Source organism: Nerophis lumbriciformis, linkage group LG39 (genome assembly GCF_033978685.3).
Source record: "Nerophis lumbriciformis linkage group LG39, RoL_Nlum_v2.1, whole genome shotgun sequence".
In the NCBI taxonomy this organism is placed as follows: Eukaryota; Metazoa; Chordata; class Actinopteri; order Syngnathiformes; family Syngnathidae; genus Nerophis; species Nerophis lumbriciformis.
The window spans coordinates 15,418,130-15,442,500 of record NC_084586.2 but is presented as its reverse complement, the minus strand read 5'-3'; the positions used below and the strand labels follow the sequence as shown (position 1 = coordinate 15,442,500).

The window sequence follows — 24,371 nt, the reverse complement described above, 5'->3', positions numbered from 1 at the left end:
AGGAGTTGTGAATTAGGTACACCTGCAGTCTGCAGGTTTACCTAATGTTGTGGCCCTGCAGTCATTCACAACTCCTCCAACACGAACATTATTGTTTTTTGCACTTTTTGGCTTCTTATGAAATAACTTTTTTTAAATAGATTCAATCTTGCACGTGGAAAGTTTAAGTGTGGGCTTTAGTTGATATAACAATTCTACGGCGGGGGTGCAGGAGGCGGGATTACTGGAGCCTCAGCCAGTGCGTCTTTTGCAGCCGTTTTATGATCGCTCAGCACAAGAAATACGTTACACACATACAGTTGTTGACCAAATACACTGTACATTATATACCTCAGCTAACTAAACTATGAAAATGTATAATATAATTCATATAGCAATACGGTCTCACTGCACAGCAGGCCAGCAGTTAGCCGAGTCCGTCCATGTTGAGGCACTGAGTGACGTGCCTCAACTGGCTGCTGTTCACCGCACCGTCTCTTCTCAGTATTTGAACGGCAAATGTGAAAATTCAGCGATTTTGAATAAAAATAATCTAAAACTGGTGAAGTTAAATGGAAAATAACTTTATAGTATAATAACTGGATGCATATAACAATTTAATACATTTTTTTTCTTTTTACATTTTCTTTCTTTCCATGATGGCAGGTGAGGCCCCGCCTCACCTGCCTCTAGTGACTGCACGTCAGTGATATATTATATATATTATATTATGTATTGTTATTACTGTCTATTGTGAGCGAACTGTGGTGCTGAATTTCCCCCAGGGATCAATAAAGTACTTTCTATTCTATTCTATTCTACCTAATTGGGAGCAGGTGGGTGCCATGATTGGGTATAAAAGCAGCTTCCATGAAATGCTCAGTCATTCACAAACAAGGACGGGGCGAGGGTCACCACTTTGTCAACAAATGCGTGAGCAAATTGTCAAACAGTTTAAGAACAACATTTCTCAACCAGCTACTGCAAGGAATTTAGGGATTTCACCATCTACGGTTCGTAATATCATCAAAGGGTTCAGAAAATATGGAGAAATCACTGCACGTAAGCGATGATGTTACAGACCTTCGATCCCTCAGGCGGTACTGCATCAAAAAGCGACATCAGTGTGTAAAGGATATCACCACATGGGCTCAGGAACACTTCAGAAACCCACTGTCAGTAACTACAGTCGGTCGCTACATCTGTAAGTGCAAGTTAACACTCTACTATGCAAAGCCAAAGCCATTTATCAACAGCACCCAGAAACGCCGCCGGCTTGGCTGGGCCCAAGCTCATCTAAGATGGACTGATACAAAGTGGAAAAGTGTTCTGTGGTCTGACGAGTCCACATTATAAATTGATTTTGGAAACTGTGGACGTCGTGTCCTCCGGACCAAAGAGGAAAAGAACCATCCGGACTGTTATAGGTAGTTGAAAAGCCAGCATGTGTGATGGTATGGCAGTGTATTAGTGCCCAAGGCATGGGTAACTTACACATCTATGAAGGCACCATTAATTAAAAACCTCTTAAGGCCTAAGCTGTTTGTTTACATGTTTTTTTTTATTTCTCTTTGCTATTTGGGCTTATTGGACCCTATTTAGAATAAAAACTAAGAATCATCTTTCGATATCATGTACTTAGTCCATAAGTACACAAACGTGTACTTCATGTTTAGTGACATGCTAATTCTTATTTTTACACTTTTTTCCCCCCAAAATTCGTTATACTCTTCTGACACCACCAGATGGCAGTATAAGTGTCCACATAAGTGGCCATAAGACCCCAATTCAGTAGTGTACACAATTTTGGCAATAAGAGCTAAAATGTGCTGTCCACGCATGTGGTCACTAAGCCTTAAGTTAATGCTGAAAGGTACATACAGGTTTTGGAGCAACATATGTTGCCATCCGAGCAACGTTATCATGGACGCCCCTGCTTATTTCAGCAAGACGATGCCAAGCCACGGAGACCCCCGGACTGTTGAACAACTTAAGCGGTACATCAAGCAAGAATGGGAAAGAATTCCACTTGAGAGTGTGCTTAAAAGGAAAGGCCATGTAACACAGTGGTAAAAATGCCCCCGTGCCAATCGGGACCTAGTCATCCGCTCTCAAACCGATGGATGCTTTACCTCCTGGAGGACGGGCAGCATCTCCTGTGGTTTCTCGCTGCCGGACGTGCACGTGCTCAAAGATCCCACCTCTTGTCTCTCTTCTGAAAAGGTCAAACCGGTTAGAGTGACGGGATCAAGTCGCTCTAGTTCAAACTTGACCGTCAGGCGTCTTACCGGTCATGTTTCCATCCGGCGGAATCCTCTCCGCTTTGTCCGTGCACCGAGCCAGCTTCTCCAAGGCGTCCCCCTCCATCAGGTGGGTCACCAGGATGGTTTCCAGCAGGCTGAGCAGCATCATGGCGAAGATGACGATGCAGTAGGTGGCTTAGAGGACACAGAATCATACATGATCGTAGCACAGACGGACGGAAATGTGGAGAGTAAAGAAGGGGTGGAGGTAGAGGTGGGGGTTGCAGGTTGGTGGTTAGGGTTTGAGTAGGGTTGAGGTTATAGGTTGACGGTTAGGATTTGAGTAAGGGGTTGGATTTATAGGTTGAGGATTAGGGTTTGAGTTGGTTAGGGCCACAGGTTGATGGTTAGGGTTGAGTTTGGGTTATAGGGCTTACTTGCCAACCCTCCCGGATTTTCCGGGAGACTCCCGAAATTCAGCGCCTCTCCCGAAAACCTCCCGGGACAAATTTTCTCCCGAAAATCTCCCGAAATTCATGCGGACCTGAGTGACGTGTCGACAGCCTGTTTTCACGTCCGCTTTCCCACAATATAAACAGCATACCTGCCCAATCACGTTATAACTGTAGAATGATCGAGGGCGAGTTCTTGGTTTCTTATGTGGGTTTATTGTTAGGCAGTTTCATTAACGTCCTCCCAGCGCAGTAACAACACACAACAACAGCAGTCACGTTTTCGTCTACCGCAAAGCAGTTCGTCTGCCGTAAACAGCAATGTTGTGACACTCTTAAACAGGACAATACTGCCATCTACTGTACATGCATATGTGACAATAACATCTAGGGATTTTAGAGAGTGCAGTGCACAACTGCGCACACAACAAGGAGACGAAGCAGAATGGGTGTTCAGCATGGTTAGAAAAATAGTGACAGAGAATAGAACAAGGATGGACAATTCAACCCTTAACTCAACAATGAGTAGATGAGTGTTATGTGTGTGTGTATGTGTAAATAAATGAACACTGAAATTCAAGTATTTCTCTTATTTATATATATATATATATATATATATATATATATATATATATATATATATATATATATATATATATTAGAGATGCGCGGATAGGCAATTATTTCATCCGCAACCGCATCACAAAAGTCGTCAACCATCCGCATCCACCCGAACTAACATTTAATCAAAACCGCACCCGCCCGCCATCCGCCACCCGCCCGTTGTTATATATCTAATATAGACGATGCAAGGCATTAGTGAGGTTATAAAGCTTTTGCCTGTTAAAGAAAGGAGACTGATCCAATTCAGCAGAGACATTCAATGCGTGCCACGCTGTCACGGCCCAGACGCACACCAGTGCGCAATCATCTGGGAGCCGCGCTGAGCGCACCTCCAAGCGCTCTCGCGCCACTCAAACTGCTGCAGGCAGCTGCGTTCTATCTTGTTTTAACATCCTGTGGCACTCTTCTGGGATCACGGCAGACGAAACTGCTCATGCTCAGGGTGTTTGTGGAGGTTCGGGGTTTTGCACAAATGTGATGCACCATGTTAGATGTCCCGGTTTTGTGACTGTCGTAGACATAAACAGCGTCGCAGCTCTTGCAAATCACGTAGCCAGCATTACTATCATCCTGATTTACAACCTCATAAAAACGAGTCCACGCTGAACTTTTCTGGCCTTTTTTTCCCCTGGTCTTTAGTATTCCCTTTTTTAGTTTGTCGCGTACCACGTTGCCATCTCTTTTTTTTTTCTTCTTCTGTTGTGGCATATGCTGCAGGTGCCTGCTCGTTTTTCGTATGTGGGTAACAACATTTAACTATGTATATATATTTCCGAATTGGTTTAACTGCCACCCGCCTGAATCTATTCAAAATCAAATTTTTTTTTATTTCAACCGCCCGACCCGACCCGCGGATAAAATCAAATTTTTTTTTATTTCAACCGCCCGACCCGCGGATAATCCGCGGACTCCGCGGTTGTGTCCGCAAACCGCGCATCTCTAATATATATATATATATATATATATACAGCTAGAATTCACTGAAAGTCAAGTATTTCTTATATACTGTATATATATAAATTAAATACTTGACTTGGTGAATTCTAGCTGTAAATATACTCCTCCCCTTTTAACCACGCCCCCCCCCCCCCCCCCCCCACACACACACACACACACCTCCCGAAATCGGAGGTCTCAAGGTTGGCAAGTATGGGATAGGTTGATGGTTAGGGTTGGGGTTGAGGTTATAGGTTGAGGGCTAGGGTCAGATTTAGCGGTTAAGGTTATAGGTTGATGGTTAGGGTTTGAGTTAGAGGTTTGGGTTAGGGTTAGATTTAGCGGTTAGGGAATAAGCGGTAGAAAATGGATGGTTGGATGGATGGGTTATAGGTCAATGGTTAGGTTTGGGTTAGGGTTATAGGTTGAGGGTTATTGTTAGATATAGCAATTATGGTTATAGGTTGATGGTTGGGGTTTGAGTTAGCCTTTAGCTAACATGGAGGAGGTGGAGTTTTTGCATGTTAAAGTTAAAAGTGAAAGTGCCAATGATTGTCACACACACACGAGGTGTGGCGAAATTATTCCCTGCATTTGACCCATCACCCAATGGGAGACCGCGCTTTCTGCTCCACCGCTCCCAGTCTGTGGAACGCTCTCCCTGACCACCTGAGGGCACCACAGACTGTGGATGTTTTTAAAAAAAGGCTTAAAAACCCTTCTTTAAAAATTTTTTTTTTTAAAAAGTCTTTCTTTTTTTTTTTGATATAGGCGTACTAGTTCTAGCTATTAGGCTGTTCTAGTTGTTATTTATTTTTATTTTATTATCTTTTTATCTTTTATTGTTTTAATACACTGTAGCACTTTGAGGTTGTTTTCTCAAAATAAAGTGCTTTTTACAAATAAATCTATTATTATTAACTTTTGATCACCCCCTGGGAGGTGAGGGGAGCAGTGAGCAGCAGCGGTGGCCACGCCCGTGAACAATTTTTGGTGATTTAACCCCCAATTCCAACCTTAGATGCTGAGTGCCAAGCAGGGAGGTAATGGCTCCCATTTTTATAGTCTTTGGTATGACTCGGCCGGGGTTTGAACTCTCAACCTATGGATCTCAGGGTGGACACTCTAACCACTAGGCCACTGAGTAGGTAGTGTGCAAACAAGTAGTTCTCGGGTGAAGTAATCAGATAGGTTGAGAGTTGCAGACTCCATCCAATGGTTCCAACACCGCCCGCAGGGTCTTCTTTTTCCATTAAAATTCTGGCAACAGTTGTTCTTCCACAAAGTTCCCTAAGTTTCAGCTCGCGGCGTACCTATCAGCGGTGTCTTGTTGGACATGGAGGGCAGGATGTCGTTGAGGATGAGCAGCAGCACGGAGATGGCGAGCAGCACGGTCACCTTGAAGCTCAACTTCTCGCCGCGGTGGTCCGGGATGAAGTAGGAGGCCAGGTCCAGGCACAGGAAGAAGAGGATTGGCAGCAGGAAGTTGATGACGTGCAGGAGGGGGCGCCTCTTGATGACGAACTTGGGGGGACAAGAGCGACGTTCAGTGTTAAGTTTTATCACCATATTTTTTTTGCTGAGTTCTGTCCATGTCTTCTCACTTCCTCTCTTAGAATTCTCCTTTCTCTACAATATTTCCCACAATGAATGTTCCACTTATTGACGCTGTCACATCATCCTGTTTGGTGTTTGCTTATGAGGTGCAATGTCTTATTCAGTCTGGTGATATGATTCCTTCCTCTTTTGTGCTCCCCCTTACAGTTCTTCCCGCTCCTACTGTGTTCTGTATTGCATATAAGTGCCTTCCTGTTGTACTCATGTCTCAGTGTACTTAACATTCTTTCTAAAATTGTCCTTTAATTAATGATTTTGCCTCCGCATTACTGTGCCGCTATATTGTTAGTGTGTCTGCGTTGCTTTGTCTGATCGGCCAATTCATTGCCCTTTTGCACCTTAAGTGCATTGGTGGTTCAGTGGTAGGATTCTCGCCTGCCACTAATGTTCACACTGAGAAACTGCATTTTGTTTTTGCAAATAATCATTAACTTAGAATTTAATGGCAGCAACACATTGCAAAAAAGCATTTTTACCACTGTGTTACATGGTCTTTCCTTTTAACAACACTCAGTAAACGTTTGGGTACTGACTGAGGAGACACATTTTTGAAGCTTTTCAGGTGGAATTCTTTCCCATTCTTGCTTGATGTACAGCTTAAGTTGTTCAACAGTCCGGGGGTCTCCGTTGTGGTATTTTAGGCTTCATAATGCGCCACACATTTTCAATGGGAGACAGGTCTGGACTACAGGCAGGCCAGTCTAGTACCCGCACTCTTTTACTATGAAGCCACGTTGATGTAACACGTGGCATGGCATTGTCTTGCTGAAATAAGCAGGGGCGTCCATGATAACGTTGCTTGGATGGCAACATATGTTGCTCCAAAACCTGTATGTACCTTTCAGCATTAATGGTGCCTTCACAGATGTGTAAGTTACCCATGCCTTGGGCACTAATACACCCCCATACCATCACAGATCCTGGCTTTTACACTTTGCGCCTAGAACAATCTGGATGGTTCTTTTCCTCTTTGGTCCGGAGGACACGACGTCCACAGTTTCCAAAAAACAATTTGAAATGTGGACTCGTCAGACCACAGAACCCTTTTCCCCTTTGCATCAGTCCATCTTAGATGAGCTCGGGCCCAGCGAAGCCGGCAGCGTTTCTGGGTGTTGTTGATAAATGGCTTTGCATAGTAGAGTTGTAACTTGCGCTTACAGATGTAGCGACGAACTGTAGTTACTGACAGTTGTTTTCTGAAGTGTTCCTGAGTCCATGCGGTGATATCCTTTACACGCCGATGTCGGTTTTTGATATGGTACCACCTGAGGGATCGAAAGTCCGTAATATCATCGCTTAGGTGCAGTGATTTCTCCAGATTCTCTGAACCTTTTGATGATATTACGGAGCGCAGATGGTGAAATCCCTAAATTCCTTGCAATAGCTGGTTGAGAAATGTTGTTCTTAACCTGTTGGGCAATTTGCTCACGCATTTGTTGACAAAGTGGTGACCCTCGCCCCATCCTTGTTTGTGAATGACCGAGCATTTTGTGGAAGCTGCTTTTATACCCAATCATGGCACCCACCTGTTCCCAATTAGCCTGTTCACCTGTGGCAGGGGTCGGCAACCCGCGGCTCTAGAGCCGCATGCAGCTCTTTGGCGCCGCCCTAGTGGCTCTCTGGAGCTTTTTTAAAAATGTATAAAAAATGGAAAAAGATGAGGGTAAAAAAATCTATTTTTTGTTTTAATATGGTTTCTGTAGGAGGACAAACATGACACACACCTCCCTAAGTGTTATAAAGCACACTGTTTATATTAAACATGCTTCACCGATTCGAGTATTTGGCGAGCGCCGTTTTGTCCTACTAATTTTGGCGGTCCTTGAACTCACCGTAGTTTGTTTACATGTATAACTTTCTCCGACTTTCTAGGACGTGTTTTATGCCACTTTTTTTTCCGTCTCATTTTGTCCACCGCACTTTTATCGTTGTGCCTGAATCCACAAAGGTGAGTTTTGTTGATGTTATTGACTTGTGTGGAGTGCTAACCAGACATATTTGGTCACTGCATGACTGCAAGCTAATCGATGCTAACATGCTATTTAGGCTAGCTATATGTACATATTGCATAATTATGCCTCATTTGTAGCTATATTTGAGCTCATTTAGTTTCCTTTAAGTCATCTTAATTCAATTTATATCTCATGACACACTATCTGTATCATCTGTATGTAATATGGCTTTTAATTTTTTGCGGCTCCAGACAGATTTGTTTTTGTATTTTTGGTCCAATTTGGCTCTTTCAACATTTTGGGTTGCCGACCCCTGGCCTAGAACAATCCGGATGGTTCTTTTCCTCTTTGGTCCGGAGGACCACAGTTTCCAAAAAAACAATTTGAAATGTGGACTCGTCAGACCACAGAACCCTTTTCCCCTTTGCATCAGTCCATCTTAGATGAGCTCGGGCCCAGCGAAGCCGGCGGCGTTTCTGGGTGTTGTTGATAAATGGCTTTGCATAGTAGAGTTGTAACTTGCACTTACAGATGTAGCGACCAACTGTAGTTGTTTTCTGAAGTGTTCCTGAGCCCATGCGGTGATATCCTTTACACGCCGATGTCGGTTTTTGATATGGTACCACCTGAGTGATCGAAAGTCCGTAATATCATCGCTTACATCAGCGTTTCTCAAAGTGTGGGGCGCGCCCCACTGGTGGGGAATAGAGACATGACAGGTGGGGCGCGAGGAACGGGAGGAAATTTCACTTAAAAAATTTTTTTTTAATTATTATATTCTTAGATTATTTTTTTTACTATGCTTTCATTTTCTATACACACTGTAAATCACTTTGTGATTCTGTCTGTGAAATCCGCTATATAAATAAATGGAAATTACCGGTACTTATTTTTACTGTAGGCTTTATATTTCTCGGTACGAGCGAAAGTTTGACAGACATAGCAACAGTAACTAATGGGGGCGGGGCTAAGCGGAACAAACTTTCGCGCGGATGGGTAGCAGGCTAATGTGTGGACCACAATTACACAAATATATACATTTGTGACTCGCACCTCAAAGGTCGTCAACCCAGAGCCAGCGCCTGCAGAGAAACAAAAATGTGACGGGCACACACTGTGTCATTCACCGGGAAGCACTCGCGTCAAGGCAGCTCAGCCCCGAACTCAATGAGGTTTTAACATGTTGTGAGCGCGGTAAATTTGATCATACCACGACCACTGAAAGCGCGACTGTTCTCTGCACTGTGTGAGGAAATGGGAGCTGATCATACAGCCGTGCTGTTTCACAGTGAAGCAAGGTGGCTCTCCCGGGGAAAAGTGCTGTCACTTGCCCTGTCTTGCCAAATGCATAGCTCCTCCTTTTTTTGTTGTTGCAAAGATTGCAAAGTGGCACTTTTATTGTATTTATTATTGAACTTGATGCAAGTTATTTGATTTATTATTGAACTTGATGCAAGTTATAACACTTTTTTTGATTTATTATTGAACTTGATACAAGTTATAACACTTTTGTTTTATTTATTATTGAACTTGATGCAAGTTATAACACTTTTGTTTTATTTATTATTGAACTTGATGCAAGTTATAACACTTTTTTTGATTTATTATTGAACTTGATGCAAGTTATAACACTTTTGTTTTATTTATTATTGAACGTGATGCAAGTTATAACACTTTTTGATTTATTATTGAGCCTGATGCAAGTTATAACACTTTTTTGATTTATTATTGAACTTGATGCAAGTTATAACACTTTTTTGATTTATTATTGAACTTGATGCAAGTTATAACACTTTTATTTGATTTATTATTGAACTTGATGCAAGTTATAACACTTTTTTTGATTTATTATTGAACGTGATGCAAGTTATAACACTTTTTTTGATTTATTATTGAACTTGATGCAAGTTATAACAGTTTTATTTATTTATTTTTGAACGTGATGCAAGTTATAACACTTTTTTTGATTTATTATTGAACTTGATGCAAGTTATAACACTTTTGTTTTATTTATTATTGAACTTGATGGAAGTTATTTTATTTATTATTGAACTTGATGCAAGTTATAACACTTTTTTTGATTTATTATTGAACTTGATGCAAGTTATAACACTTTTGTTTTATTTATTATTGAACTTGATGGAAGTTATTTTATTTATTATTGAACTTGATGCAAGTTATACCACAGCTGCACAGTTATTTTATTTATTATTGAACTTAATGTTATTTTATGTTATTGAGTTCGAATGTATACAACTTGATGTTCAATAAATTTGAAAATGTTAAAGCTTGGCATTAGCGCTCTGTTGGGGCGATGGGGGCAAGTGGGGCTTGAAAACTCCCCCTTGTCCAAAGTGGGGGATGACAAAAAAGTTTGAGAACCACCGGCTTACATGCAGTGATTTCTCCAGATTCTCTGAACCTTTTGATGATATTACGGAGCGCAGATGGTGAAATCCCTAAATTCTTTGCAATAGCTGGTTGAGAAATGTTGTTCTTAAACAATTTGCTCACCCATGTGTTGACAAAGTGGCGACCCTCGCCCCATCCTTGTTTGTGAATGACTGAGCATTTCATGGAAGCTGCTTATATACCCAATCATGGCACCCACCTGTTCCCAATTAGCCTGTTCACCTGTGGGATGTTCCAAATAAGTGTTTGATGAGCATTCCTCAACTTTCTCAGTCTTTTTTGCCACTGGTGCCAGCTTTTTGGAAACATGTTGCAGGCATCAAATACTAAAATGAGCTAATATTTGCAAAAAATAACGTTTTCCAGTAACTTGTCTTTGCAGTCTATTCAATTGAATATAAGTTGAAAAGGATTTGCAATATTCTGTTTTTATTTAGCATTTACACAACGTGACAACTTCACTGCCTTTGGGGTTTGTAAGTTGGAATTTAGAATAAAGAAGTAAAAAGGAGGAATGAGTCCTACAGTGAACACCAGCTGGTCCCACAGGCGCCCATCATGGCTGAAGTTATTGTTGCTGACGGACAAATGCAGGAACTCCCACTCTCCCTGAGATTGCAGATTCTCTTTGGTGGACTCGGTCGCCCGTGACGAGTTGAAGACGGGTATGATTCTCATCTGATAGGCTGCGACAAGGGAGAGAACGAGTCAGGAATGAGAGGTTGGTGGTCCGACACCGAGCGGTTATGAGGCTTACAGTCGTGAGCCATGGAGCCGAATGTCATGTTGCACTGCTGCGTGTCGAAGGGGAACTTGTGCACGTCCAGTTTGCACGTGCTCACCACCCGCATGTCCTGCTCGAAGCTGGCGCTCCCGTTGTGGCGTAGGATGATGTACGGGTTGGGCGGGGAGTCGTCCTTCTCCGTCCTGACAAACCACACAAGGCTATTTAAGTTGTTGCTATCCTTATTTGTGTGGACATTGTTGATTGTCATGTACGGATGGATGTACTTTGTGGACGCCGTAAGTTTTTGCTGTCGTCCAGCATTCTGGTTCTGTTTACTTGGTAGCCAGTTCAGTTTTACTTGTGTTTTGCATAGCCATTCGTATGCTTCATTGCCTTTTCCTTATGTTCATTTTTGGTTTAAGCAAAATATATATGTTTTTACCTGCATATTGTGATCACAACAAACCATCCTCGTTTCACCCGACACATTCTGACTTTTACAAAGCAATTAATTACCAGCTGCCACCTGTCATGTCTGTGTAATCATGTTTTGTCTTAGTCATGTTTTGTTTAGTTATTGGACTCTTTAGTTTCTGGCTTTTCACTCCCTTGTCTTGTTTCCATGATTACCCATTAGTTAGGGCCCGCATGGCCCATTGCAAAAGGACTCCCTGGGAGTCCTTATGCAATGGGACATAAGGACCTATTGTTATTCTAAGGTTTTATTATTATTATTATACCGGCCGCCTCTTTGAGCTGCAATTTGACCCACTTAACATGCTTCAAAACTCACCATATTTGACGCACACGTCAGGAACTGCGAAAATTGCCTTTTGATAAAAAAACCTAACCCCAAAAATAAAAATTGCGCTCTAGCGCCCCCTAGGAAAAAAAAAAACTAGACTGCCTGTAACTACCACTAGGAAGGTCGGAGAGACATGAAACAAAAACCTCTATGTAGGTCTGACTTAGACCTAGTTCTCATAATTGTACATCCTCGGGCTAAAATCAACAGGAAGTTGGCAATTCCCCCTTCAAGACAAAAAAGTACTAAAAACAGTCACTTTTGCATCTTTGAGCTGTAATTTGACCCCCTTAACATGCTTCAAAACTCACCGAACGCAACACACACATCAGGACTGGCTAAAACTGTGATCTAATGAAAAAACCTAACCCCAAATCTAAAAATTGGGCTCTACAGCAATTTTTTAATAAAACGCACAAAAAAATGCTCCTCGGATGAAAAATCTGACAAAACTGCCTGTAACTCCCACTGGGAAGGTCGGAGAGAGATGTAGGTCTCACTTAGACCTACATTTCATAAATTGACAACCCTCAGCAAAAATCAACAGGAAGTTTGCTATTCCCCCTTCAAAACAACATTTTTGGAAAAACCGGTCACCTTCCTTCAAAAACGAACTCCTCTGAGCGCGTTTGTCGTTTCGCCTTCAAACTAACACAGGAGAGACATTGAACCCTTGTGATTACAACAACAGAAGCCGTTTTTTTATAACTGCTCTGGTTTTGATTTTATGACCCTTCTAAGACCCGCTGCGCTGATGCTGCTGCGCTGCGGGTTTTTTAAGATGGCTGCTCAAAAGCAGGAAGCACCAACGTGCCCACACAATGCAGACAAGGTAGGTACACTAGACAAAAGTCTTGGGACACTTCAGACTACAAGTAGACAAAAGTATTGGGACACTTAGGACTAGCACCTGCCAAATACGCGGGCCCGACCAACGCTGCTTGCAGCTTTAATTTCACCTGTTCCACGTTTGGACTCATTGTGCACTCTTGTTTATCACCATAGCAACCCATTAGTTTTCACCTGTCACGTCACGCACCTGTTTCACGTTTTGAGTCACGCACCTGTTTTCGTTAATCATGTCTGTAGTATTTAAGTTCAATGTTTTCAGTTTGTCTTTCTGGTGACATCCCCGCATTTATGCTTCTGCACACTCTCCACACGCTTATGATCCTTGCTGCTCTTTTTTCATGCCGGTTCCCTGCCAAGTAAGTTTTTGTTTATTAAGCCACAGTTAGTGTTTTGTTTAATTGTTCATAGTTTCTGCCAATGTGCAAGTTCTGTGTTTATAGTCTAGTTTTGTACCTCCGCCCCTGTGCGCACCTTTTGATTGATCTTTTTTTTGTAGTTATAGTGTTTAAATAAATCATGTATTCCCCTTCACGCCACGTATGGTCCAAATCTTTTGCACCTCGGGAGAACAAACCTACCCCAGGACCAAGTCATGACACCACCTACTGACATGGAGTATTACGTGGTTTACCCTGCCGAGCTCTACACAGCACAGACACTAAGCAACGGCACATTATTTGCAGATTATAATTATGGATGTGAAAAAAATATTTTTGGGACCAATTAGGTGAAGTTGCATAATTTCCCACGGCACACCAGACAATATCTCACGGCACACTAGTGTGCCGCGGCACAGTGGTTGAAAAAGACTGCGCTATATTGCCAAAAGTATGAGAATTATGGTGTGGGGTTGTTTTTCAGTAGCTGGGCTTGGCCCCTTAGATCCAGTGAAAGGAACTTTGAATGCTCTAGAATACCAAAAACATTTTGGACAATTCCACGCTCCCAACCTTGTGGGAACAGTTTGGAGCGGGCCCCTTCCCTCTTCCGACATGACAGAGTCTGGTGTGGATGAACTTGACTGGCCTGCACAGAGTCCTGACCTGAACCCGATAGAACACCTTTGGGATGAATTAGAACGGAGACTGAGAGCCAGGCCTTCTCCACCAACGTCAGTGTGTGACCTCACCAATGCGCATACTTGCCAACCTTGAGACCTCTGATTTCGGGAGGTGGGGGGTGAGGGCGTGGTTGGGGGCGTGGTTAAGAGGGGAGGAGTATATTGACAGCTAGAATTCACCAAGTCAAGTATTTCATACATATATATATATATATTAGAGATGCGCGGTTTGCGGACACAACCGCGGATTATCCGCGGGTCGGGCGGTTGAAATAAAAAAAAAATTAGATTTTATCCGCGGGTCGGGTCAAGGCGGTTGAAATAAAAAAAAATTAGATTTTAAATAGATTCAGGCGGGTGGCAGTTAAACCAATTCGGAAATATATATACATAGTTAAATGTTGTTACCCACATACGAAAAACGAGCAGGCACCTGCAGCATATGCCACAACAGAAGAAGAAAAAAAAAAGAGATGGCAACGCCGGCAGCAAACGTGGTACGCGACAAACTAAAAAAGGGAATAGTAAAGACCAGGGAAAAAAAGGCCAGAAAAGTTCAGCGTGGACTCGTTTTTATGAGGTTGTAAATCAGGATGATAGTAATGCTGGCTACGTGATTTGCAAGAGCTGCGACGCTGTTTATGTCTACGACAGTCACAAAACCGGGACATCTAACATGGTGCATCACATTTGTGCAAAACCCCGAACCTCCACAAACACCCTGAGCATGAGCAGTTTCGTCCGCCGTGATCCCAGAAGAGTGCCACAGGATGTTAAAACAAGATAGAACGCAGCTGCCTGCAGCAGTTTGAGTGGCGCGAGCGCGCTTGGAGGTGCGCTCAGCGCGGCTCCCAGATGATTGCGCACTGGTGTGCGTCTGGGCCGTGACAGCGTGGCACGCATTGAATGTCTCTGCTGCATTGGATCAGTCTCCTTTCTTTAACAGGCAAAAGCTTTATAACCTCACTAATGCCTTGCATCGTCTATATTAGATATATAACAACGGAAGGGTGGCGGATGGCGGGCGGGTGCGGTTTTGATTAAATGTTAGTTCGGGTGGATGGCGGATGGTTGACGACTTTTGTGATGCGGTTGCGGATGAAATAATTGCCTATCCGCGCATCTCTAATATATATATATATATATATATATATATATATATATATATATATATATATAGATAGATAGATAGATAGATATCTACATCCTGAAAATATGCAAACAAACTGTGTTTAGATCATTGATACCTCAAACTTGCATAGATAAATATTAAGGAATATAACATAACTTGGCTTCTGAGAGTTTCAAAATGTAATAAATAAAATGCTAAAGTTGTTGATAAACAAGCAATTATTTTAATAATTAAATATGGTCATTTTAAATGAATTATTATGATCATTTAAAATCTATTATTTCAAATATGTTTATTTTAATGTATAATTCTATGGCTGGATGTAATAAGGAGTCACGAAAAAATACAAATAAAAATACAATTAATTTTGATGTCTTTAGCAAAATATAGTAAAAATGTATTTAGTTTTTTTTTAAATTTAATTAATTAATATATTTATTTTTAGGTAAAATAAACATAATAATACAATTTATCTCTAGTCTGGATGATTTAGTTCTTGTCACCCTGTTGTCCTCCCTTCATGAAAAAAGGCTGTCCTCACTCAGGTCCGCATGGAGCTGGAGGGGGCGTGGCCTCCAGCTCCTGCTGAAAATCGGGAGATTTTCGGGAGAATATTTGTCCCGGGAGGTTTTCGGGAGAGGCGCTGAATTTCGGGAGTCTCCCGGGAAATTCGGGAGGGTTGGCAAGTATGACAATGCGCTTTTGGAATAAATCAAGCTTTTTTAGTCTTCACTTGCTTTCATGACTAAAAAGATCCTACATGAGCAAAAATGCTACGTTGCTACCATAACATTAGCTACAGTGAAACATTTTATACATCCGTCCACTTTTAAGGCTCAGTAGTATAAACATGTTAAATATTCTTTAATGTTGTACTGAGAAGAAGTGAATAAAGCTTTTTAGACTATTGCTATTATGACTAAACATCATTGGTACTTTCATTTAAAATCACTAAACAGATTCGACGTTAGCATACATGCTAAGTTGCTACCATAACAGCAGCTACACTAAAATGTCTTGCAAGTATGTCCGCGTTTATTGCTCTCAGTAGTATAAACGTGCTAATTATTGTTGGATATGGAACTGAGAAGGAATAAATAAAGCTTTTGAGACTTAATTTGCTTTTATAACTAAACAGATTCTACATTAGCATGAATGCTAAGTTGCCGCGATAACAGTAGCTACGGTAAAACACTTTACACGTGTTAATTATTACTTAATACGGACTGAGGATGAGTAAATAAAGCTTGTTAACTTCTGCCTGATTTTATGACTAAACAGATGCTTGTATTAGCATCAATGCTAAGTGACCACCACAACAGTAGCTACAGTAAAACGTATTGCAAGTGTGTCCACTATTATTGCTCAGTCGTATAAATAAATGTCTACTATTAATTAATATAGTACTTGTGGAGAATGCATATATTTTTAAGAGTTCTTTCTTTATTCATAGTCATGTTTGAAGCAGCTAATATGTGTACTCTTTTTGCTTTGTATCTTATGCCCGCAAGTAAACTCTGTGCTTTACCTTGAAGGAGTTGGAATGTGGGAGTATAGCATACTGCCTTTTTACCTTATCAGTATTAGAACAATGAGGCTGTATTCCTTTCTGGGCAGGGTGGGGGCTGTTTTCGAAATTCATTAAGTTGTCTCTTTCCGTTTGGCTTTCAGACCGCTTCTAGATGCCGCTATTAACGGACTGTAGGACTCGTCTCCTAAAGCTTTAGTAAAACTTGATAATATTCCTATTCTGTCTTGATGGTCCTTCTTACTCAACGTATATGTCATCTGAAAGAACTTGGGATTGGACCAGTGACTTTAATCCCCTGAGAGGAAGACTGGTCAGATGCAACATACTGAAAGGGAATAAATCAAGTTTTTGTTGAATTAATTTGTTTTCATAAATAAACAAATTCTACATTAGCGTAAATGCTAAGTTGCGACTGTAACAGCAGCTACGGTATGTTTTACAATTTTTCTCAACAGTATAAAAATGTGAATTATTCTTTAGTCTATTACTGAGAAATGAAAAAAATAAAGCTATGTGGACTCGGTAACCCGGAATTAGCAACATTAACGGCTAACGTTAGCCTCTGCTTACATTTATCGGGTCTCGTATAACACTGAGCCTTTTGTGTGCACTTTAGACTCACATTTCCTCGATGAAGATGTCCGGTTTCCACAGCAAGCCTTGGGGAATTGTAAAATCCGTGATTCCGCAAAACTGAGCCGGGTCCCAGAAGATGTGGTCATTGTTCCAAACCTGTAAGTTGACCACACATTCAAATGCACAACAACAACAACACTCCATTGTTCTCCTAAGCCAGGGGCTATTTTTTGGTCCTGGGTATTGTATAAAATAGACTGACCATACGTCCTCTTTTCCCCGGACATGTCCTCTTTTACGGGGCGGAGTTTCTTAAATGCCTCAAATGTCCGGTATTTTGAGTTAGGGTTAGGTGTATTTTCTATGTTCATCCAGGGTTAAGAAGGGGTTGAAAACAAAACAAACTGTGAAGGTGTGCACTAGAGATGCGCGGTTTGCGGGCACAACCGCGGAGTCCGCGAATTATCCGCAGATCGGGCGAATGAAATTTAAAAAAATTAGATTTTATCAGCGGGTCGGGTCGGGTCGGGTCGGGCGATTGAAATTAAAAAAAATTAGATTTTAAATAGATTCAGGCGGGTGGCAGTTAAACCAATTCGGAAATATATATACATAGTTAAATGTTGTTACCCACATACGAAAAACGAGCAGGCACCTGCAGCATATGCCACAACAGAAGAAAAAAAAAAAAAGAGATGGACACTTTTACGGAGCGGAGAAGGGACGCCTCGCCGGGGTCCGGGACCGAGGCCCCTTCCCCCGAGAGGGCCCCACCGGGAGCCGTAGCTGAGGCGATCCGCGAGAAGGGCCCGACGCACGTCCAGGGTCACCACCGCGCCCACCGCACCGACACCCCTCCTCGTCCGCCTTCGCCGCGGCCGGCGGCACGCGCAGCAGGTAAGCAGCTTACCTGCCCGCCACCCCCGTGGCCGGGGGCTCGTAACAGGGGTCACTCCGCGCGCTCCGCCCGCGCAGCTTACCTGCCCGCCACCCCTGTTGCCGGGGGCGCGTAACAGGGGTCACTCCGCGCGCAGTGCGCTCACGAAAGGGGTGGGGCTCACCCTGGTTGATATAGACAGCAGCTAGGACGGTGGCCATGGAAGTCGGAACCCGCTAAGGAGTGTGTAACAACCCACCTGCCGAATCAACTAGCCCTGAAAATGGATGGCGCTGGAGCGTCGGGTCCATATACCCGGCCGTCGGCCGGCAGCGAGACGCGCTTGGAGGTGCGCTCAGCACGGCTCCCATATGATTGCACACTGGTGTGCGTCTGGGTCGTGACAGCGTGGCACGCGAATGTCTGTGCTGCATTGGATCAGTCTCCTTTCTTTAACAGGCAAAAGCTTTATAACCTCACTAATGCCTTGCATCGTCTATATTAGATATATAACAACGGGCGGGTGCGGGCGGATGGCGGGCGGATGCGGTTCTGATCAAATGTTAGATCGGGTGGATTGCGGATGGTTGACGACTTTCTGATGCGGTTGCGGATGAAATAATTGCCTATCCGCGCATCTCTAGTGTGCACACGCAGCAACATTCTTGAGGGAGGGGCAGAGGCAGAGAGCGAGAGAGCGAGACAGTCGAGAGACAGACAGGACACAAGATAGAAGCCGAAACGTAAATGCAACTTCACGGATGATTTGTGGGAAAAGTATGTGTGTTTTGGTCCTGGCCGTGACACGTGGAGAGCACAATGCACTGTGTGCAAAGCAGGAAGGTTTATATCCGTGGCAAATAAAGGGGCCAGCGATCTACAAGCCCACATCCACACTACAAAGCACAAAACTGGACGAGAGCTCGTCTGCTGTTTTTTGTTTAAATTTAATTAACTTGTTTTGAGGCATTATGTATGTCTAGATCAGGGGTCGGCAACCCGCGGCTCCGGAGCCGCATGCGGCTCTTTGACCACTCTGATGCGGCTCAGCTGCATTCTTGCCAACCCTCCCGATTTTTCCGGGAGACTTCCGGATTTCACTGCCTCTCCCAGGGCAAACATTCTCCGATTTTCACCCGGATGACAAAATTGAGGGCGTGCCGTGATGGCACTGCATTTTGCGTCCTCTACAACCTGTCGTCGCGTCCGCTTTTTCACCTAAGAAACAGCGTGCCGGCCCAGTCATATTTTGTATGTGGCGTCTGCTCACACACTAAGTGACAGCAAGGCATACTTGTTCAACAGCCATACAGATCACACTGACGGTGGCCGTATAAACAACTATAACACTCTTACTAATATGCGCCACACTGTGAACCCACACCAAACAAGAATGACAAACACGTTTCGGGAGAACATCCACACCGTAACACAACATAAACACAACAGAACAAATACCCAGAATCCCATGCATCCCTAACTCTTCCGGGCTACATTAATAATAATAATAATAATAACTGGGATTTATATAGCGCTTTTCTAAGTACCCAAAGTCGCTTTACATGTAGAACCCATCAATCATTCACACCTGGTGGTGGTAAGCTACTTTCATAGCCACAGCTGCCCTGGGGTAGACTGACGGAAGCGTGGCTGCAATTTGCGCCAACGGCCCCTCCGACCACCACCTATCATTCATCATTCAATTCACCGGTGTGAGTGGCACCGGGGGCAAAGGGTGAAGTGTCCCGCCCAAGGACACAACGGCAGCGATTTTTGGATGGTAAGAGGCGGGGAGCGAACCTGCAACCCTCAGGTTTCTGGCACGGTTACTCTACCCACTACGCCATGCCGCCACACTGTGAACCCACACCAAACAAGAATGACAAACACATTTCGGGAGAACATCCACACCGTAACACAACATAAACACAACAGAACAAATACCCAGAATCCCATGCAGCCCTAACTCTTCCGGGCTACATTACACACCCTGCTACCACCAAACCCCGCCCACCTCAATCTACGCACGGGGGGTGGGGGGTGTTGTTGATGTGTGGGGGGCAGGGTTGGGGTGGCGGGCTTTGGTGGTAGCGGGGGTGTATAAAGTAGCCCGGAAGAGTGAGGGATGTATGTGAAGTGAAGTGAATTATATTTATATAGCGCTTTTTCTCTAGTGACTCAAAGCGCTTTACATAGTGAAACCCAATATCTAAGTTACATTTAAACCAGTGTGGGTGGCACTGGGAGCAGGCGGGTAAAGTGTCTTGCCCAAGGACACAACGGCAGCGGCTAGGATGGCGGAAGCGGGTATCGAACCTGCAACCCTCAAGTTGCTGGAATGGTCGCTCTACCAACCGAGCTATACTGCCCCATGAGATTCTGGGTATTTGTTCTGTTGTGTTACGGTGCGGATGTTCTCCCGAAATGTGTTTGTCATTGTTGTTTGGTGTGAGTTCACAGTGTGGCGCGTATTAGTAAGAGTGTTAAAGTTGTTTATATCGCCACCCTCAGTGTGATCTGTATGGCTGTTAACCAAGTATGCTTGGCATTCACTTATGTGTGTCTGCAGAAGCCTCATATAACACGTAACTGGGCTGGCAAGCTGTTTGTTCAAGCCGTAGAGGGCGCTAAAGGTAGTGACATCACGGCACGCCCTTATTATTGTTGTTTGGGTGAAAATCAGCATACATTCGAGAGAATAGTTTCCCTGCCCTAGATTATACAAACCCCGTTTCCATATGAGTTGGGAAATTGTGTTAGATGTAAATATAAACGGAATACAATGATTTGCAAATCCTTTTCAACCCATATTCAGTTGAATATGCTACAAAGACAACATATTTGATGTTCAAACTGATAACACTTTTTTTTTGTGCAAATAATCATAAACTTTAGAATTTGATCCTAGCAACACGTGACAAAGAAGTTGGGAACGGTGGCAATAAATACTGATAAAGTTGAGGAATGCTCATCAAACACATATTTGGAACATCCCACAGGTGTGCAGGCTAATTGGGAACAGGTGGGTACCATGATTGGGTATAAAAACAGCTTCCCAAAAAAATGCTCAGTCTTTCACAAGAAAGGATGGGGCGAGGTACACCACTTTGTCCACAACTTGTTGAACAGTTTAAGAACAACGTTTCTCAAAGTGCAATTGCAAGAAATGTAGGGATTTCAACATCTACGGTCCATAATATCATCAAAAGGTTCAGAGAATCTGGGGAAATCACTCCACGTAAGCGGCATGGCCGGAAACCAACATTGAATGACCGTGACCTTCCATCCCTCAGACGGCACTGTATCAAAAACCGACATCAATCTCTAAAGGATATCACCACATGGGATCAGGAACACTTCAGAAAACCACTGTCACTAAATACAGTTGGTCGCTACATCTGTAAGTGCAAGTGCGGAAGCCATTTATCAACAACACCCAGAAACGCCGCCGGCTTCTCTGGGCCCGAGATCATCTAAGATGGACTCATGCAAAGTGGAAAAGTGTTCTGTGGTCTGACGAGTCCACATTTCAAATTGTTTTTGGAAATATTCGACATTGTGTCATCCGGACCAAAGGGGAAGCGAACCATCCAGACAGTTTTCGACGCAAAGTTGAAAAGCCGGGATCTGTGATGGTATGGGTGTGCATTAGTGCCCAAGGCATGGGTAACTTACACATCTGTGAAGGCACCATTAATGCTGAAATAACATATGCTGCCATCTAAGCGCCGTCTGTTTCATGGACGCCCCTGCTTATTTCAGCAAGACAATGCCAAGCCACATTCAGCACGTGTTACAACAGCGTGGCTTCGTAAAAAAAAAGAGTGAAGGTACTTTCCTGGCCCGCCTGCAGTCCAGACCTGTCTCCCATCGAAAATGTGTGGCGCATTATGAAGCGTAAAATACGACAGCGGAGACCTCGGACTGTTGAACGACTGAAGCTCTACATAAAACAAGAATGGGAAAGAATTCCACTTTCAAAGATTCAACAATTAGTTTCCTCAGTTCCCAATCGTTTATTGAGTGTTGTTAAAAGAAAAGGTGATGTAACACAGTGGTGAACATGCCCTTTCCCAACTACTTTGGCACGTGTTGCAGCCATGAAATTCTAAGTTAATTATTATTTGCAAAAAAATGAGTTTGAACATCAAATATGTTGTCTTTGTAGCATATTCAACTGAATATGGGTTGAAAAGGATTTGCAAATCATTGTATTACGTTCATATTTACATCTAACACAATTTCCCAACTCATATGGAAACGGGGTTTGTACATGAATAGATGACCGGCGGGATTTGGTCTGTGGCAAAAACGTACTGGATTCGGGACCCATCCCAAATTGTCACCCCAAGAATCGTTATCCAATCAAATGGTGAGTTAATGTAAGATTTCGACTTCAGCTTTTCAATATTTACACACAATTTCTACCAAAATTGCATTTCCTGGTTGAATTTACATTCTTTAAAAAGTTGCTTCGTTTTTTTGTACGATTGGTTTTTTTTGGTCGGACCTTTTGGTAGACGTACGAAAACCAAGGTCTGTGTGAAAAACGTCAAGACAAAACCACAATCGGCACTCACCATGAACTTCCAGATAAACGGGATGAAGGTTTGCGTTTTCTCGTTCTGCAAACACACAACAGTCCAAAAGGTCGCCGCAAAGTTTTAGGATGAATTCTACCCTCAAGAAACCCGGAACCTACCACGCCCAGGATGGCGTAGAGAACGACGGTGAGCTCCACGGACGTGGGCCGGGTGTGGTCCAGAACGGGCCGGGTCAACTTGTAGGCTTCCGTGGTCAGGTTGAGGTGGTCCACGATGTCCTGGTAGCTGCATGCTTGACCACGGGCTGACCCTCCCACGGCTACGGTAATTACTCAGTCAAGCTCTACCAATCTACCAGGGGGGACTTGTATTCCGGTCTTACCTGAGAGGACGAGGACAAGGAGCAGGTTGGTCATGGTCATGGTCATGGTCACTGCGCGAGGCGAGCGGCACTGTGGCCCCGCGTGAGGGCTTACCCTTAAAACGCCGAGACGAGAAGCCCCTCCCATCGAGAACACGTAATGACATCACAAACAGGCTAAAGTGGAAATGCATCAAGCGTTACTTTGGCTGACCGGATTGTGGTTTTATTGCTTTAAAGGCAGAATGACCAGAAGGAACACCTGAGTGGGGATGATGGACGTGTCTGAGAAGAGAATATGTTTTGTTTGTCTTCTTTCCAGTCGGAAGTGCCGCAGCTGTGCACATTTGTCCTGTAACACTAGAACAAAAACCATCACTTAGAGAGACACTCGATCGCCAAAATCTAATGACGTGGTGACGCACATGGCTCCCAGTCGAAACCACTCGTTGTCATCTCCGGGTAATTATTCCACGATGGCCGACTCGCAGCAATTCCATGATGCTTAATAACGACTTACTTGCGAAAACCACATTAGCAACTAGAAGAGCACTCACATGAATCCAAACAGTGATCCGGATCACTCCAAAAATCACTTGTTCCCAGTGGCCGGCCGTGCGTTTCTCACCTAGGCCTTCAGTGACGTCCTACTTAGTCCGAATTCACCTCTCAAAGTACCGTAATTGATATCACCACATGGACACGGCTGGAGATACTACGCAGGAACTCACTTGCACACTATACTGCAAAAACTGAAATCTAAGTAAGATTCTTCTTCACTACCGTATTTTCCGCACTATAAGGCGCACCTAAAAACCACAAATTTTCTCAAAAGCTGACAGTGCGCCTTATAACCCGGTGCGCTTTATATATGGATAAATATTAAGATTAATTTTCATAAAGTTTCGGTCTCGTAACTTCGGTAAACAGCCGCCATCTTTTTTCCCGGTAGAACAGGAAGCGCTTCTTCTTCTACGCAAGCAACCGCCAAGGTAAGCACCCGCCCCCATAGAACAGGAAGCGCTTCTTCTTCTACTGTAAGCAACCACCCGCCCGCGTAGAAGAAGAAAAAGCGCGCGGATATTACCGTACGTTTCATTTCCTTTGTGTGTTTACATCTGTAAAGACCACAAAATGGCTCCTACTAAACGACAGGGATCCGGTTCATGAAAAGACGCAATCTGTCCATCCGCACACGGATTACTATTTCACAGCAACTGATATTCCTGTGAACCGCACTGTGGATACAACGGGAGCACGTACGGTGAATATTCGCACCACAGGGAATGAGAAGTCATCCTTCACTGTGGTTCTAGCTTGCCATGCTAATGGCCAGAAACTTCCACCCATGGTGATATTCAAAAGGAAGACCTTGCCAAAAGAGACCTTTCCATCCGGCGTCATCATAAAAGCTAACTCGAAGGGATGGATGAAGAAAAGATGAGCGAGTGGTTAAGGTAAGTTTAAGTTTACGCGAAGAGGCCGGGTGGCTTTTTTCACGCAGCTCCGTCCATGTTGATATACGACTCCATGCGCGCCCACATCACGCTGGTTTTAATATATTATTAAAGTTTGACTGACCTATTTGACTGTTTTTTTGACATTCCTTTAGCGCAGTTAGATGCGGCTTATAACACGGGGCGGCTTATAGGTGGACAAAGTTTTGAAATATGCCGTTCATTGAAGGCGCG

The 24,371-nt window shown here is 43.5% G+C and overlaps 1 protein-coding gene across 1 annotated transcript in view; it reads right to left on the bottom strand.

Annotated features, from left to right (window-relative positions):
* The window catches only part of LOC133577732 (5-hydroxytryptamine receptor 3A-like), a 24,131-nt gene extending 1,396 nt beyond the window's left edge, over window positions 1-22,735 (bottom strand). The window contains exons 1-9 of the mRNA XM_061931720.1: window positions 22,702-22,735; window positions 22,478-22,638; window positions 22,356-22,400; window positions 16,945-17,054; window positions 10,973-11,142; window positions 10,741-10,901; window positions 5,548-5,758; window positions 2,268-2,417; window positions 2,112-2,194 (exon numbers count right to left, since the gene is read on the bottom strand). Coding sequence (XP_061787704.1) covers window positions 2,112-2,194; window positions 2,268-2,417; window positions 5,548-5,758; window positions 10,741-10,901; window positions 10,973-11,142; window positions 16,945-17,054; window positions 22,356-22,400; window positions 22,478-22,638; window positions 22,702-22,735 — 1,125 coding nt within the window. The remainder of the gene's footprint in view (window positions 1-2,111; window positions 2,195-2,267; window positions 2,418-5,547; window positions 5,759-10,740; window positions 10,902-10,972; window positions 11,143-16,944; window positions 17,055-22,355; window positions 22,401-22,477; window positions 22,639-22,701) is intronic.
* Window positions 22,736-24,371: the final 1,636 nt, after the last annotated feature.